Source organism: Saccopteryx leptura, chromosome 5 (assembly GCF_036850995.1).
Source record: "Saccopteryx leptura isolate mSacLep1 chromosome 5, mSacLep1_pri_phased_curated, whole genome shotgun sequence".
Lineage (NCBI taxonomy): Eukaryota > Metazoa > Chordata > Mammalia > Chiroptera > Emballonuridae > Saccopteryx > Saccopteryx leptura.
Genome location: NC_089507.1, coordinates 81,532,668 through 81,549,782, shown reverse-complemented (window position 1 = coordinate 81,549,782; position 17,115 = coordinate 81,532,668). Strand labels below are relative to the sequence as shown.

Here is a 17,115-nt window from a genome sequence, read left to right as displayed (position 1 = left end):
GCAGTGGATAAAGCGTCAACCTGGAAATGCTGAGGTCGCCGGTTCGAAACCCTGGGCTTGCCTGGTCAAGGCACATATGGGAGTTGATGCTTCCAGCTCCTCCCCACCTTCTCTCTCTGTCTCTCTCTCCTCTCTCTCTCTGTCTCTCTCTCTCCTCCCTAAAATGAATAAATAAAATAAAAAATAAAAAAAATATTCAAAATATTCAGATTGAGAAAATAATTGATAAGACAAGTGTAGTAGAGTGTTAACAATTAGGAGGCCTGGACATACAGAGCTCTTTTTATGATTCTTATAACATTTCTTCAAGTTAGAAATTTTTTTAAACAAAAAAAGCTTTTAAAAACCTTTTCTAGGCCCAACATGCCAAAGTTGCAGGTTCCATCCCAGGTGAGGGCACATACAGGAATCAGCCAATGACGGCATAAGTGGAACAACAAATCAATGTTTCCCGTGCTCTCTATATATAAAATATTAATTAAAGAAAAAATTTTCCCTAGATGCTCATCACCTGCGGGATCAAGTCCAAACCAAGCTGTTGGTCTAGGGATTCTTTGCTTAACTCATTAGACTTACCTCTCATTAATCTTCATACCTTGGCCTTGACCCTCCAGCAATAGCCAACTGCTCACGGTTCCCTAAACACAATGCTATTAATTTTTGCATTTCTTATACCTGCCATTCCCTCTGGTCTGCCTGTCTCTATTTGATGTCTTGGTGAAATCACTGTCTCTTCAAATCGCAGCTCAGACATCACTTCACCCATTAAACTTTTGCTAACCTCCTCAGCTCTAACTAATGGTGTCTCCTCTGTGCTGCCTCTAAACCAGGTACAAAGTGCAATTGTTGCAGTTAATAATTTTAGGTAATATTTATTAAGGACTTAACCATATGCTAATGTTGAACTACATGTAGATGCTAATGGGTTTACTTTTAATCTTTACAAAGACTCTATATAAGGGAGGTACTAGGAGAAACATTTATTGAGCATTTATTATATGTCAAGCATTGAGATAGGGTTAAAGGTTGGGAATATCAAGAAAAATGAGGTCATGGATTTTGTAGTCAGACAGACTTGAGCTCAAATCCAGGCTCACCCACCTACTAGTTGTATGACCTTGGTCTAGAGCATGGGTCTCAAACTCGCGGCCTGCGGGCCGCATGCGGCCTGCCGAACAATTTTGTGCGGCCCGCAGACTAATCCACGAAGTTCAAAATATTTTGGATAAAATTAAGTAAGCCTAGGGGCCTACTTGTATTTTTCATTTCTCTAGCATCCTAGCTAGATATTAGCTTAGTTAACAGCAGTTGTGATGCAAACTACAGTTTCTGGTCGTTTTGTGACACTGAGTAAACTGCATGTACGATTGTGCTTGTTGTACTGATTTTTTTTTTGTTTTCAACTGCAGTGAGAAAAGTGTTGCGTAACAGTTGCCTTTTGTAGACCTAGTGCGGCCCGCGAACGGCTGTGATCTTGCTCTGCGGCCCACATGCTGAGTTGAGTTTGAGACCCCTGGTCTAGAGAGATAAAAAATGGGACTACAAAACCCATGATCTTAAACAACTATACTCCTTGTATTCAATTTGTCACCCATCTCTCCTACTAGACTGTGACTTCCTTGTGGCAGGAGGGTTTATGTCTCATTTTTCTCTATATTCCCAACCTTTAACCCTATCACAATGCTTGACATATAATAAATGCTCAATGCTTTTCCTCCTTAAGTTTTTTTGTAAATATGAATTATCTCAAATATACAAAAAATAAAAAGTGTGTGTGTGTGTTGAGAGAGAGAAAGAACCTATTCTTATCAGTGAGAACCCAGCAAGAAGCAGATAACATGATCAAGCTGGGTAATTCGAGAAGAATGAAGAGTTTATTAAAGGAAAACCAGCAGGAATAGTGTAATCAATAACTGAGAGTTAACATTTCCATTTCTAGGACTGATGGAATAAAAGGACCAAAACCCTAAGTAAGCTGGGTGGAGACGGCTTCCTAACAGGGGTTGTGACTTTTGATTAAGAAACCTAGCCAGTCCAAGGCTACCCTAAAATCAGGAATCTGGGACCTCATAATCTTGCCTCCTTCCAATCTTCTACAAGTTGAAAGAAAAGGCCCACATTGATCTACAGTAGACCAAACAAGACAGTCTTCCAGAGCAGAAGACCAATGGAGAAAGGTGGAGAATGGGTCCAGGGGGGGCAATTTGAAGCTAATCCAGCATGTTGTACCTACCACTTACCTCAAGAAATGGAATACGGCCAATATAATTGAAATCCTCAGTGTACTCTTCCCTGATAACATCCCCCTTCTTCCTCTCCTGCAGAAGAGCCATTACCCTAAAGTTGGTATTTACTGTTTCCATAAATATCTTCAGACTTTATACTGACATTGTCCTGTGAGTATTCTTCATCTTACCTCCATCATTCTTGTTGATACTAACAACTCTAGTTTGTTTATGTTCTCTACCATATAGCATTTTATTCTCCGAATATACCACAATATATGTCTTCTCCTGCTGGTGGTGGACATTTACTTTGTTTTTCATATTTTACTCTTATAGTAGGTGCCACCATGGGATTCATATACTTCTGCATAATGTTATTTTAAAAATAAATTTGAATAATGGAATTTCCTGACAAGGACTAGCACTTTCCTTGCTCTGTAATAGCCTCATACTTAATAAACATCACAGTATAAACAATGGGTTGGGAGTCAGAAAACTGCTCTATGTGTCTGGCCCCTAACTCTGTCTTGCACTTAAAATCATTGAGCTGTTTGTTTCCTCACCTGTAAAACATTGTTATGACAATTAAATGAGTTGGTGCCTGTGAAAGCACTTTGTAAAGCACCAGAGGAATGTAAGTGATCACTGTTTATTGTCACCCCCCCACACACACACACACACTTTCTATATCATGTCTTGTGAGAGTGTGCACCTGTCTCTCTTGTTTGTTTGCTATCATGTCTGTAGCACCCAGAATGAGGGCTGGCACTGAATAAGCATTTCATTATCAGGGAAGACTAACAATCCAAAAACTCTCAGTGGCTTAATAAAATCAACGTTTATAGCTTCCTTAAGTCAGAGGCAGCTATATCGGTCACCCAGAGAAGCCCTGCTTTCCCAATCAATTGGAGACTCCAGATACATCTTTTATCAATACCACTTGATAGGTCCTTGGAATCCTCACTTGAGGATTGGCTGGCACAGAGCATTTGTATAGATGAGGTGTAACAGGCTGACCCTGGGAGTGCTGTACTGCATTCTAGCCCATTCTGTGGTAGACAGTTCTGCAGACATGAGCAGAGCAAGGACTATAGGCCGGAAACAGATGGTGACCAGGGTGGAAAGTCCCAGGTGCTTAGCAACAGGCAAAACTTGGAAAACAAGGACCTCACCCCCAGGTTGACCTTTCCTTTCTTAGCTGGTCATTCAGTGTAAACCCCCTGACCTTTTTCCCCCTGGTTTATTGCTAGTCATGTGGTTTTAGACCCACTTAGAGGAGGAACAAGGGATGGGATAGCCTCATATAACACCCCCCCCCATACAAGCTCTTGCAAAACTGCTCCCTTAAGCATGAAGCCCTAGAGATTATATCCAGGCCTCTATTATGTTTCAGCTCCAGGCCCAGAAAACAGCAAAAAAAGCAAAGGGAAGCCATGGCTGACATTAGGACCAGCTGCCTTGACCAATCAGTGGAGAACACAACCCTAAAAGGCTACACCTACAAAACTGATGAATATTCCTTTTTTCTTTCTTTCTTCTTTCTTTTTTTTTTTTTTTTTTTTTTGTATTTTTCTGAAGCTAGCAACTGGGAGGCAAACAGACTCCCGCATGCGCCTGACCGGGATCCACCCAGCATGGTTTTTTGGGGATTTTTTTTTTTTTTGTATTTTTTCTGAAGTGAGAAGCCGGGAGGCAGAGGGGCAGACTCCCGCATGCGCCGGACCAGGATCCACCTGGCATGCCCACCAGGGGGCGATGCTCTGCCCAGCTGGGGCGTTGCTTCATTGCAACCGGAGCCATTCCAGCGCCTGATGCAGAGGCCATGGAGCCATCCTCAGCGCCCGGGTCAACTTTGCTCCAATGGAGCCTTGGCTGCAGGAGGGGAAGAGAAAGATAGAGAGAAAGGAGAAGGGGAAGGGTAGAGAGCAGATGGGCGCTTCTCCTGTGCGCCCTGGCCAAGAATCGAACCTGGGACTTCCACATGCTGGGCCGACGCTCCACCACTGAGCCAACTGAAAACTGATGAATATTCTATTAAGCCCTCCCCTGGGATCTCCCCTAAGAGCTCCATCTTTAAAGGACCTTAGGAGGTTGACCCAGTGCATTCTCCCAGGAATAAGCCAGTGCCTTTCCCTTCCTTCTCTTCTCCCCAGATGTTTTTCTCACTATGTCTTTCTCCTAAGCTCTAAGGGTCCCCATGAGACTTGCAACCAGGGAGCAACGGGCAGCAATGGTGGCTCATCCTGGGCTAACACCTTGAACCTGTCTCCAAGGTCCCCTTTTCTCTGATTTTCTTCCTGCATGCTATAAATTCTTCCTTGCCGCACTTTGTTTCTTGATTGAATTCTTTCCCTCAAAAAGAAAAGAATCAAGGTTTCATTGCCTGACCAGTGGTGGTGCAGTGGATAGAGCATCAACCCAGAATGCTGAGGTTCCTGGTTCAAAACCCGAGTTTGCTGGCTTGATTGAGCACAGGCTTGCCAGCTTGAGCGCAGGGTTGCTGGCTTGAGCCCAAGGTTGCTGGCATGAGCAAGTGGTCACTGGTTCAGCTCAGCTGCCCTCACCCTCCCCACCCACATCAAGGCATATATGAAAAACAGTCAATGAACAACTAAAGTGAAGCAACTACTAGTTAATGCTTCTCATCTCTCCTTTCCTTTCTCTCTCTAAATAATAATAATAATAATAACAACAACATCTCATCAATTCTCCAGTAACAATTCCATTGGCCAGAAATCAATCACTGGCCACATCTTGCTCCAACGGATGCTAGAAATGTAGTTTAGCTGTGGCCTATGCTAGAAATAAGAGAAAATGAGTTTGATCAGCATCTAGCTATGACATTCAATAATCGTAGAATTAGTAAGTGAATAAATGAATGCAATATAATGACCACTATTTTTAGTATCTCAACAATGCTTTAATATTGAACTTGCATCAGTTAACATGTCTGAAGCACTTTTACTGTGTGTGCTGTTAAGGTCCATTGAGAATCTAGTTGTTTCTCAAGAATCCTGTTTACCAGAGGCGAGGTTTGGATGGACTGGTTTTCAAATGCTGATGCTCCCCATTACTAGACTTATTCTCTAATGACATCAAGGCAGTCTCTACCTTCCTTAGGAAACAGAGCCAGAAGCCCTTTTTCCTGAAATCTTGCTTTTACAATCTCACATGGATGGCTTGTAATGTGTACCTGCTGGCCAAGAAACTAACCTTTTCCTATTTCATTCTGAAGCAACAAAGGCTCCACTTACAGATTTGCATATTCCCCACCTCAATCTTCTTCACAGGTGAGCACCTGAATGTTAAAACATCTGAGGTCAGGCCTCCAGAGAGCTGCAGCTCCAACTTTTTTTTTTTTTTTTTTTTTTTTTAATTTTTTTTATTTATTCATTTTAGAGAGGAGAGAGAGAGAGAGAGAGAGAGAGAGAGAGAGAGAGAGAGAGAAAGAGAAGGGGGGAGGAGCTGGAAGCATCAACTCCCATATGTGCCTTGACCAGGCAAGCCCAGAGTTTTGAACCGGCGACCTCAGCATTTCCAGGTATATGCTTTATCCACTGCGCCACCACAGGTCAGGCTGCAGCTCCAACTTTTAACTCCTCCTGGGTTACTCCCTCTCAGTACCTAATCTACCCTGAGACTTTCATGGAGGGGTCACTAATTCTTCTCTGGGTGGCCACATGATAATTCAATGCTGGTGTACTGTAGGTATAAATATGGAAAGAAAAACAATACGTCTTCTAGATAATAACATTGGAAAGTATCTTCATGACATTATAAGAGGCAACAATTTCTTAAACAGGATAGAAACATTTCATTTATTTAAGTCTACCCTTTCCCCTCTGCTCTGCATGCCATCTTTATCATAAATCAAGTATCCATATGTAAGTGGATTTGTGTCACCAAAAATAAATTATATTAGTCTATTTGGCTATCCTGTGCCTCCATTACTATAGCTTTATAGTGATTACTGATACCCAAAAAAGCAAGTCCTTCCATTAGTTCTTTTTTTCAAGAAGTTCAGTTCTTAGCCCTAAGCAGAGAGAGGAAAGTGTCCATGGGAGGGTGTACCAGCTGAAACAGGGTGTCAGAGCTCGAGAATGGTGAGGAAGTGTCCCATGCATGGGGATCCAGGTAGCTCAGAGTAGGGTGTCAATACTTAAACAGGGTGCAGAGGGGGTCCATACAAGGAGGCGTGACACTGGGTATTGGAGCCTGACACCTCACTCACCTGGCTCAGGCTGACAGCCACACTAGGCTGCCTCTCTTTGGCGGCTCCCTTTCCATCCTATTTAAGCTTTGACACTCAGCGTGAAGATGGTATCCCCCAAGGAGGATGGCCTGGAGTAGGGTGTCAGAGCCCCAGCATGGTGATGGGAGCGTCTCTGCAGAGTGACGGTCCAGGCTCAGTTGTCATGACCTGAGCAAGGTGAAAAGGGCATCCTCACAGAGGGAAGGCCTGGAAAAGGTTATCAGCCCCTGAGTGTAGAGAAGAGGGTGTCAGCTTAGGGGGGGAGGGTGCAGCACTGTATGGAAAGGCAGAGCCTGATGGGGTAAGGTAGGAGAGCCCCAGTTGGATGGTCCAACATGGGAAGTGAGTCTGAAAGCTGTGAGGCGGAGTCTCTGGGGTAGGGGGCAGGCACAAGGTGTCGGAGCCTGAGCCGAGAGAGGAAGTGATCCGCTGGGAAGAAGAGGCTGATGTGTGGGCTGTTGATGTCTACATGTGGTAGGAAGAATATGTGCACAGGGGAGGGCAACAGTGGCAATGGGGATGATCTGTGTATGCTGGGTCCATTAAATAAATTAATATGATAAAGATAATTGAAACCAGTTTTTCTGTCAGAGAAGGGAGTTAAAATATGGAAAGGTAGAGCACTAAAACTGTTATCTTAAATTGGAATTGGAGGGATCAATGTGAGCTACCATCTTCACTACTTAAAGATTAGTATAGACATAAATATAGACATAAACATACACTGAGGCCAGCATTATCCCAATACCAAGGATCGTATCTAATGCCCAGATATTGGCTTCCAAATATCAGTTTCTGCTGAAAGGTACCACAATAATAATGAAGATAGTATGTATAGATTGTAGTCCATTGAATACAGTAGGAAACAATGAAGCATACTGCTATAAAATGGTAAATGAATAAATTGACAGTTTGATAAGGAATAGAATACTTACATGGTTCCAAAATACTTCCCAACAAAATGTTTATCTATTACAAAGGGCAAAATTAACTTCAGAGTTGACAAGCAGACACCACCTTAATCAAGTAAGCAAAGTAAACACCATCAGCAAAGGGACACATTGAAATTGTGCTCTACCTGATAAAATCCAACAACAGAATTTATGTCTCTTCCAAAGATGCAGGGACTGAATCTAATTATGAGGAAACATCAGACAAACCAAAATTGAGGAACATTATAAACAACTTCATAATGATAGAAAGAGTTAAGGTCATGAAAACAAAAGAAAGACTAAGTAACTATTTTGGACTGAGGAGGCTAAAGACACACAATAAAAACAATTTATGATGCTGAAGTGTATTTTTTTGCTCTCAAGGACATTATTTGAACAGCTGGCAAAACTTGAAGAGAGTCTGAGTATCAATGGTAGTAATGTATCAAAGGCAATTTCCCGATTTTCATAGCAGTACAGTGGTGCCTTGAGATACGAGTTTAATTCGTCTGTAACCAAGCTCATAAGTCAGTAAATTCATATATCAAACAAATTTCTCCCATTTAAAATAGCTGAAATAGCCTGAGCAGGCGGTGGTGCAGTGGATAGAGCATCTGACTGGGATGCGGAGGACCCAGGTTTGAGACCCCGAGGTCGCCAGCTTGAACGCGGACTCATCTGGATTGAGCAAAAAACTCACCAGATTGGACCCCGGGTCGCAGGCTTGAGCAAGGGGTTGCTTGGTCTGCTGAAAGCCCATGGTCAAGGCACATATGAGAAAGCAATCAATGAACAACTAAGGTGTCACAATGAGGGACTGATGATTGATGCTTCTCATCTCTCTCTGTTCCTGTCTGTCTGTCTGTCCCTGTCTATCCCTCTCTCTGACTCTCTCTCGGTCTCTGTAAAAAAATATATATAAAAAAATAAAAAATAAATAAATAAAATAGCTGAAATAGATTCAATCCGTTCCAGTCCTGTGAAATATCCCCAAACCATCCTAAATTATGAAAAAAGACGTTTTTAATTAAGAAACACACATGTATACCTTACCAATGCATAACAAAATATATGAAATAAAAGAAAAAAGTGTTATTTAGTACTGTATTCTTACCTTGGAGACAGGTGAGTGCGGCTAAAGGAGGTGAACGGTGGAGGAGGAGGGAGGGAGGAAGGGATGCGGGCACTGTAGACACGTAAACTAAAACTGCACTTTCTTAACACTAAATGTAAGCTAAAACTGCATTTTCTTTACTTTAAACAAAACTAAAACTGCACTTTTTTTTTACTTAAAATGAAACCACAAAAACTTATTTGTAAAAAAAATGCACAGTCTTAACTTTAAACTTAACCTAAGCTTAACATTACATATTTTTAATTTAATCATCATCTGTTTTTGCCTTTTTGGCTACACATTCAGCACTTTCACTTGCAGGACTTTTTTTTTTTTTTTTTTTTTTTTTTTTTTTAGAATAACAAAAAATATTTTACTAAAACATAAGATTTACAGAACTTTCCAGACAAGCCGTACAAAATGGTCACAAGCTTTTTCTTGAAGGGAGGATACTACATTTGACAGCAAAGTCACAATGTTATTAGTGAGGGCCGTGATGTTTAATGTTCCCATTTTGGTTCAAACAATCAAGCTTGTCATCTACAGTGTCTAAATAAAGTTAGACTTGGCTAGAGAGCATATTCTAAAGAATTGGTTAGCTGCTTTTAACCAATGCAATTAGATCACCATAAAAAGGGGGAAAGGAGCCCATACAATTAAAATAAAACTACCTCCCCCCTCAAAAAAAAAAAAAAAAAAAAGAGAAACACCCACACCCCTGCAGCTAACCCTGACAACTACCTTCATTCACAGTGCTTTATACTTAAACCATGATGGGAGCAATGAATAAAAGCAGAGAGGGGCCACACTGCTTTTGAACGTTTCACAACAATCCAGATGATACTTCTAGCCTCTGCTCATGCTTTATTACAGTGAATCAGGACAAGACACAGATTTGCTAATGTGTATTTAATCACCAAAGGACTGAAGATGTCTGGGCTTTTATTCTGTAATGTTTCTAAGACTGTGTCCATTAAATGCAAACAAAAAAAGAAGAAGTCTTGGCAGAACAGGAGAAGTGATGCACACTTGATCAGATCGATTTAAATATTATTCATGGCATATAGCCTAGTCCATGCTCTAGCTGTTTCTATGGCCTGGGCTTCGTTGGTCTTCCACTGCTCGGCTACGTCATTTGCTAACGGGTCGTCTGGATTGGGAGCACTTAACAAAGCCTGGATCGATAGCAGAACCGTGCGGATCTGCAGTGCTGGGGACCACTTATCTTTCAAAATATCTAAACATATTCTTCCCAACTTGTCTACATTAGGATGATAAATTTTGGTCATGAAACGTACTTTAGGTGCTGCCTTCGGGTATTCTTCTGGAAGGAATAGTTCAAGTTTAAAAGTCCCTCCCTCAAAGGGGGAATCCTGGGGGCCAGCAATGACCACATGAAAATAACGGGCGTTGCTCTCATCTGGTTCTGCTTTAATGCCAGGAACTGGTTCTGCCAGCAAACGCTGGGTTTCCTTGATAATCCTGCGGGGCAGCCCGGCCATCTTGTCAGATCCCAAGTTCGGCCTCTGGTCTAATCTCCACTTGCAGGACTTTTGAATAAAAATCTATCCAAAGAGGTTTGCTTTTGCCTGCCTTTTAAAATGTTACGGAAATGTGATAAGTGTCATTAAAAAGTGCTGAAGTGCCTGACCAGGTGGTGGTGCAGTGGATAGAGCGTCAGACTGGGATGCAGAGGACCCAGGTTCGAGACCCCGAGGTCGCCAGCTTGAGCACGAGCTCATCTGGTTTGAGCAAAGCTCACCAGCTTGAACCCAAGGTCACTGGCTCCAGCAAGGGGTTACTCGGTCTGCTGAAGGCCCACAGTCAAGGCACATATGAGAAAGCAATCAATGAACAACTAAGGTGTTGCAACACGCAATGAAAAACTAATGATTGATGTTTCTCATCTCTCTCCATTCCTGTCTGTCTGTCCCTGTCTATCCCTCTCTCTGACTTACTCTCTGTCTCTGTAAAAAAAGAAAGAAAAAAAAAAATATATATATATATATATATTTTAAGTGCTGAAGCACGACCAGTTGAAACTTTTTCTGGCTGTTTTTTTTCAATGAAACTTGAAAGCTTCTCTCACATTGCCAGCATGTCTTTAATTTCACTTGTAGAAATCACTTCTTCCGACTCTACCTTCTCCTCACTACTAATCTCTTGCAGAAGCTCCATATGTTGCATCAGCTGTAGCTCCTTCAATTCCTCAGTTGAGAGTTCCTCCTCATGTTCCTCGACGAGCTCGTTTATGTCACCCTCATCTACCTTCAGACCCATTGACTTTCCGAGGGACACCATTTCCTCCAACGCTTCTACCTCGGTCTTGGTCTCTGGTTCGAATCCTTCGAAGTCCCTGTCTGCAACAACATCAGGCCATAACTTTTTCCATGCCAAGTTCAAGGTTCTTCTTGTAACCTCTTGCCATGCCAAGTCAATAATGCATAAACATATCATGATGTTGTAGTGATCTTTCCAAAACTCTCAAAGGTTTAGATTTGTATTCTGTCACATCAAAGCAGAGGCGGAACAAGTGCTTTGTGTAAAGCTTTTAAAAGTTGTAAATGACCTGCTGATCCATAGGTTGCGAGATTTAAATCACATTGGTTGGGAGGTAGAGCACTTTCACAAATTTGAACTCATTGAGAATGTCATCTTCAAGACCAGGTGGGTGGGCTGGAGCATTTTCAAGGATTAATGATGTTTTCATCGGGAGTTTATTTCCTTGAAGATATTTCTTCACTGCAGGACCAAAGACGAGATTTACCCATTCAATAAAAAACTGCCGCATAACCCATGCCCTAGCATTGGCACGCCACATAACCTGCAGTTTTTCTTTAAGAATCTTGTGAGTCTTAAAGGCTTGAGGATTTTTGGAATGATACACTAGCAGTGGCTTTACTTTATAGTCACCGCTAGCATTTGCACACAATGCAAGAGTCAGAGGGTCCTTCATGGGTTTATGGCCTGACAGCTTCTTCTCCTCTGCAGTGATGAAAGTCCTCCAGGGTATATTTTTCCAAAACAATTCTGTTTCATCACAGTTGAACACTTGTTGGGGGATGTAGCCTTCCTTTGCGATAAGTGCAGCAAAACGTGCAATGTACTCCTCAGCTGCCTTAACGTCAGCACTCGCAGCTTCACCATGCCTCACCACCAAGTGGATGCCAGATCTCTTCTTGAAATTTTCAAACCAGCCGTGACTTGCCTTAAACGTATCTTCTGCTGCCTCTTTTGAGGTTGATGGTTCTTTCTTCTTCAAGTCACTGTAAATAATACGTGCCTTTTCGCATATTACAGTCTCTGTCACTGTATCTCCTGCCAGCTCTTTCTCTTTCACCCACACCAGCAGAAGCTTCTCCATTTCTTCATGGATATTTGTCCTTAATTGGGACAGAATTGTAGTTCCTTTCACTGGATTTGCACTTTTGACGGCATCCTTTTGTTTAAGGATGGTACAAATTGTAGATGTATTGCAGTCATACAGCCTTGCCAGTTCACTTATACACCACGCTCATGTTTTTCTATTATTTCTTGCTTTATTTCTATCGACATCATTCTCTTCTTTGCACCAGTGTCCTTTACACTCACTTTCTTCGGCCCCATGATAGCACACAAAAAAAGTTAGTAAAACAAGTACAGCGCACGAGATTCGACTTGATTCTGCGGGTAACACATGAGAAAGAACGAGAAGCTGGTGTTGTGCTGCTGATACTGGACCCATGCACCAACGTGCCAACTAGCGTCAGCTTCCCGAATCACAACTCGTATCTCGGAATTTCACTTGGATCTTGAACAAAAATATGGACCGAGTCGCAGCTCGTATCTTAAAAAATTCGGCCCTGGACGGTTAGTTGGCCCTGGCTGGTTAGTTCAGTGGTAGAGCATCGGGCCTGGCGTGCAGGAGTGCTGGGTTCGATTCCTGGCCAGGGTACACAGGAGAAGCGCCCATCTGCTTCTCCACCCCTCCCCCTCTCCTTCCTCTCTGTCTCTCTCTTCCCCTCCCGCAGCCAAGGCTCCATTGGAGCAAAATTGGCCCGGGCGCTGAGGATGGCTCCATGGCCTCTGCCTCAGGCGCTAGAATGGCTCTGGTTGCTACAGAGCAACGCCCCAGATGGGCAGAGCATTGCCCCCTGGTGGGCATGCCGGGTGGATCTGGTCGGGTGCATGTGGGAGTCTGTCTGACTGCCTCCCCATTTCCAGCTTTGGAAAAATACAAAAAAAAAATTCATATGTTGGTCTGCTCATATCTCAAGGTACCACTGTATCTGGTTATGTATGAGAATACCCTGGTTTTACGAAATACACTCTAAAATACTGTACTAGGGAGTGAGGGGCCATTAGGTAGGCAATTTACTCTCAAATGGTTTAAGAAAAAATAATTTTTTACATACCTACAACTTTTTTAGAAGTTTGAGATTGTTTCAAGAAATGTAGCCTCATTTCACGCAAGGTAGTTATAAAATAATATTTTATGTATACTTGTTTATTTTTCTAATGCAAAACAAAATAAACTTAAAATTTTTTTAAATTATAAGCTGAGCTAGTTCTTGACCTACAGGTATTGTGAAAATTGCCTGACCTACTTTCAGGCAGTAGGCTGAACTTGATTCAAATGCTTTTATTTTAGCATGTACATATCTAACCTTGACTAGAAAGTGGTTTTTATAGTTAATATTAACAATGTACATAGGTGTGTATGTTTTCATGTGTATATGCACCAAAGTAACAAAACGACAGAATGACGAGCTAACACAAATGCACATTTCAGCCATGAACAACATAAACATACCCCTGTACTTACATATAATAACCATATGTTCACGAGACAATGGATATGGTAAATTGTATTTCCAATAATATTTTTTATTCAAGAAATGCAATAGAATTAGCATGCTTTGCTAAAATCTATCGAGAAGGGCCTGACCTGTGGTGGCGCAGTGGGATAAAGCGTCGACCTGGAACACTGAGGTCGCCGGTTCGAAACCTTGGGCTTGCCTGGTCAAGGCACATATGGGAGTTGATGCTTCCTGCTCCTCCCCCTTCTCTCTCTCTCTGTCTCTCTCTCTCACTCCTCTCTCTCTAAAAAATCAATAAATAAAATATTAAAAAAAAAATCTATCGAGAAGTCATTTCTTTTACTGTGTTGCCACAGAGTGGCTTTTCTATAATATACTTCAACATTTTTTAAGTAACCAGATTGTATAACAAGCTGTTTACAATTCTAAGCAGTAACATTTTGTTCTTATGAAATTATAAAGCACAAAGTACATTTTAATATATGCTTTGATTAAATTATGAGGATGAATAACAAAATTTCTGTCAGTCTGATTTACCAATGTATACGTGGATCATCATGGTGGGGAAGGACTCACACACCGCCTTATACTTAAATACATAGACTTTTAAAGTAGTCAAAATATGCTCTTGCGTTTAAAGTCATATTAAAAATTTGCACAATAAATATTCTTAGTGCTTTTCAGAGGATGATTTTTCACATTTTAGCAATGATATCTACTAGATGTAAAAAACTAGAAAATATAACAAAAAATATTTTATAATGCCAATTTAAAAAATACCAACAAGAAGCTTGTTTATAAATGTGTTGTATAAAGAGGAAAAACAATTTTAAATCTTAATAAGAGATTTAAATGGAAAGACATACATATTTATATAAAGACAGACTTTTTTAAAAAGTCAGTTTAGGCCCTGGCTAGTTGGCTTAGTGGATAGAGTGTCAGCCTGGCGTGCAGACATTCCAGGTTTGATCCCCTGTCAGGGCACACAGAAGTGACCATCTGCTTCTTTTCCCCTCCCTTTCCCCTTCTCTCCTTCTTCCCTTCTTGTAGCCAGTCACTCAATTGGTTCGAGCCTCAGCCTCAGGCACTGAGGATAGCTTGGTTGATTCAAACATCAGCCCCAGAGTGGGGTTGCTGGGTGGATCCTCGTCAGGGCATATACAGGAGTCTGTCTCTCTATTTACCCTCCTCTCACTTAAAAAAAAAGAAAGTCAGTTTGTCCTAAGTTAATATATAGGTTAGTTATAATTACAATGAAAATACCAATGAGATATGTTATAATTTGTCTTGCTAATTGTAATTAAAATGATTTTGAATTTTATTTAATTTTTTTGAATTTTATTTTTTAAAAACAGGCAGCCACCAGAAAAAAATAAATTAAAAGAGAATCCTAGTTATACTATATATAAAACAATATATGGTATCAATATAATAATACGGTCCTGCCTGGCAGAGTTGCCCAATGAATAAAGCATTGTCCTAGAGCACAGGGGTTGCTGGTTCCATCCCCAGTCAGTACATATAGGAGAAGCAATCAGTGAGTACACAACTAAAAATGGAACAACTAAGAGGAACAACAAGCTGATGCTTCTCTCTCTCTCTCCCCCCTCCCTTCTTCTGTCTCACTGTCTCTCAAATCAATGGAAAAAAATTTAATAATAACAATATAGTCCCATGGGACAAAACAGTCTAGGAAACAGAGTCATGATGGATGTGGGGAAAATGGGGATGTCTGAGCTTGATTTTTACTTCATCCCTGACTCAGTTAGTTACTCTTTGTCCCCCTCCGCTATATGTGAATTTACTCACATATGATGTATGACAAAAGTATTACAAAGAAGAAAGAATGATTGGATAAATAACCTTAGGAAAATTAGGTAACAATTTGGGGGGAAATTTTTAAATGATAAATCAAAGAGCAAAAGTGAAATATTAAAGGTTATAAGTTAGCCAAAGAATAGCTGAGAGAAATAAAATGAGATATTTATAAAACCTCTGAAAGATTTTCTAGAATTCTACAGTTAGAAATGATTAAAAACAGGAGAATAAGTCCAAATGTAACCACACTATGTACCACTGAGCACCTACCATTTCCTAAGCACTACCCTAGACTCTCAGGACATATCAGTGAACAGCAAACAACATATAGTTTGTATTCTTGAACATTCCAACAAGAATCTAATAAATAAATGTCAGGGAGATATAAGTGCTTTCAAGAAAATAAAGAACTGTGTGATACTGGCTTGTATACAGACATAGATATCAAGGGAATAGAATTGAGAGTCCAGAAATAACCCCATACATTTATTTTCCAAAACAAAACAAAACAAAACTGGAAACAATATCCATCAGTTGATGAGTACATTTTTGTGTTATATTTACATAATAGAATGCTATTCATCCATAAAAAGGAATAAAGTACTAATACATTCTACAAGACGGGTAGCTAAGTGAAAAGAAGCCTAACACAAAAGGTCTCATGGTATATGATTCCATTTATATGAAATGTCCATAATAAGCAAATCCATAGAATAGGAATTAAATGAGTGGTTTCCAAAGGCCACAGGGAGGAAAGAATAGGAAATGTCAGAGGGTATCTTTTGGGGTGACACATGTGTTCTAGACCTAATAGCAATGGTTATGCAACCTTGTAAATATACTAAAAACCACTGAATTGTATACTTTGAAATGATGAGTTTTGTGGTATATTAATTATATCTCACTTTCTAAAAGTCACTGAAACAAAAAGAGAAAAGAAAAAATAGGTATAAAAATTGGTGCACGGAGATAATACTGAAAAGGACTTTAAAGTTGTCATTCCAGTGCCTCTTGGTTTTTAGGGTTTCCATTTAGAAGCCAGATGATAGTCCTCTTGCTGTCCCTTCGAAAGTGATTTTACCCTCTGAATGATTCAGGACATCTTTTTTTTTTTTTGTCTTTGGTTTTCAGTTGTTTTTCTGTGATGTGCCTAGACATGATTTTCTTTGTATTTATCTTGCTTATAGTCTAGGGCTTATTGGCTCTATGGCTTGATGCCTCTTGTGGGATTTTTTTTAATTTTTAGTCAATATCTCTCATTCTACATATGTTAAAAATAAACTCCAATTACACATATGTCCAATTTCTTTTCCATGTCTCATATGATTCTTATGCTGTTTTAAAAATATTTTTTCTATTCTTTCTCTTTTCCAAGTTGTTTGTTCTCCTGATCTTGTTATTCTGGAAAGTAAGCCAAGAAGTTGTATATATCTGACTGCCTCAATGTCCAGCAAAAAAGTCTGCATATTTTCACTCTATTCTCCTGGTTAGCTTCTGGAGTCACAGCTGCCTCTGGTCCAATCCTCATTTTTTTCATTCCCATTTTCTTTGATCTTGTGAGTTTGACTATATCTTGTATTCTCTACTGTCTCTTTAATGAAGCATGGAGTAGAAAAGAAAATAAATGTATATGATCATTCTGGCATATTTAACATTGTGATAACATTCAATGTTGGCCAGAGAGCCATAAAAACAAAGCACTCTTACAGATTTCTCAGGGTATCTGATGTTGGTGTCGTTTTCTGAAGAAAATATCTTTTCATATGATATCCTTTCTGAGAAGAAAGCTTGAATAATAATTTAAAATTGAAAATTAAGAATATTTTCTATGGATAAAGATATTCGCAGTATACTTTACGAAAGTTAAAATAAACCTAAGTATTTAATGATTTGAGACTAGATAAATAAACTATGGAGCAAACATTTAATTGTACAACTCTTTAAAATTGTAAAGTTATATATTAACATAGAGAAA

The 17,115-nt window shown here is 40.2% G+C and overlaps 1 protein-coding gene across 1 annotated transcript; it reads right to left on the bottom strand.

Annotated features, from left to right (window-relative positions):
• Positions 1 to 9,417: 9,417 nt before the first annotated feature.
• Positions 9,418 to 10,057, bottom strand: LOC136405344 (ubiquitin-conjugating enzyme E2 N-like). Its single transcript, XM_066384655.1, has one exon. The coding sequence runs from the start codon at positions 10,023 to 10,025 to the stop codon at positions 9,567 to 9,569; it is 459 nt and encodes a 152-aa protein (XP_066240752.1). The 5' UTR covers positions 10,026 to 10,057; the 3' UTR covers positions 9,418 to 9,566.
• Between the last annotated feature and the right edge of the window lie 7,058 nt (positions 10,058 to 17,115).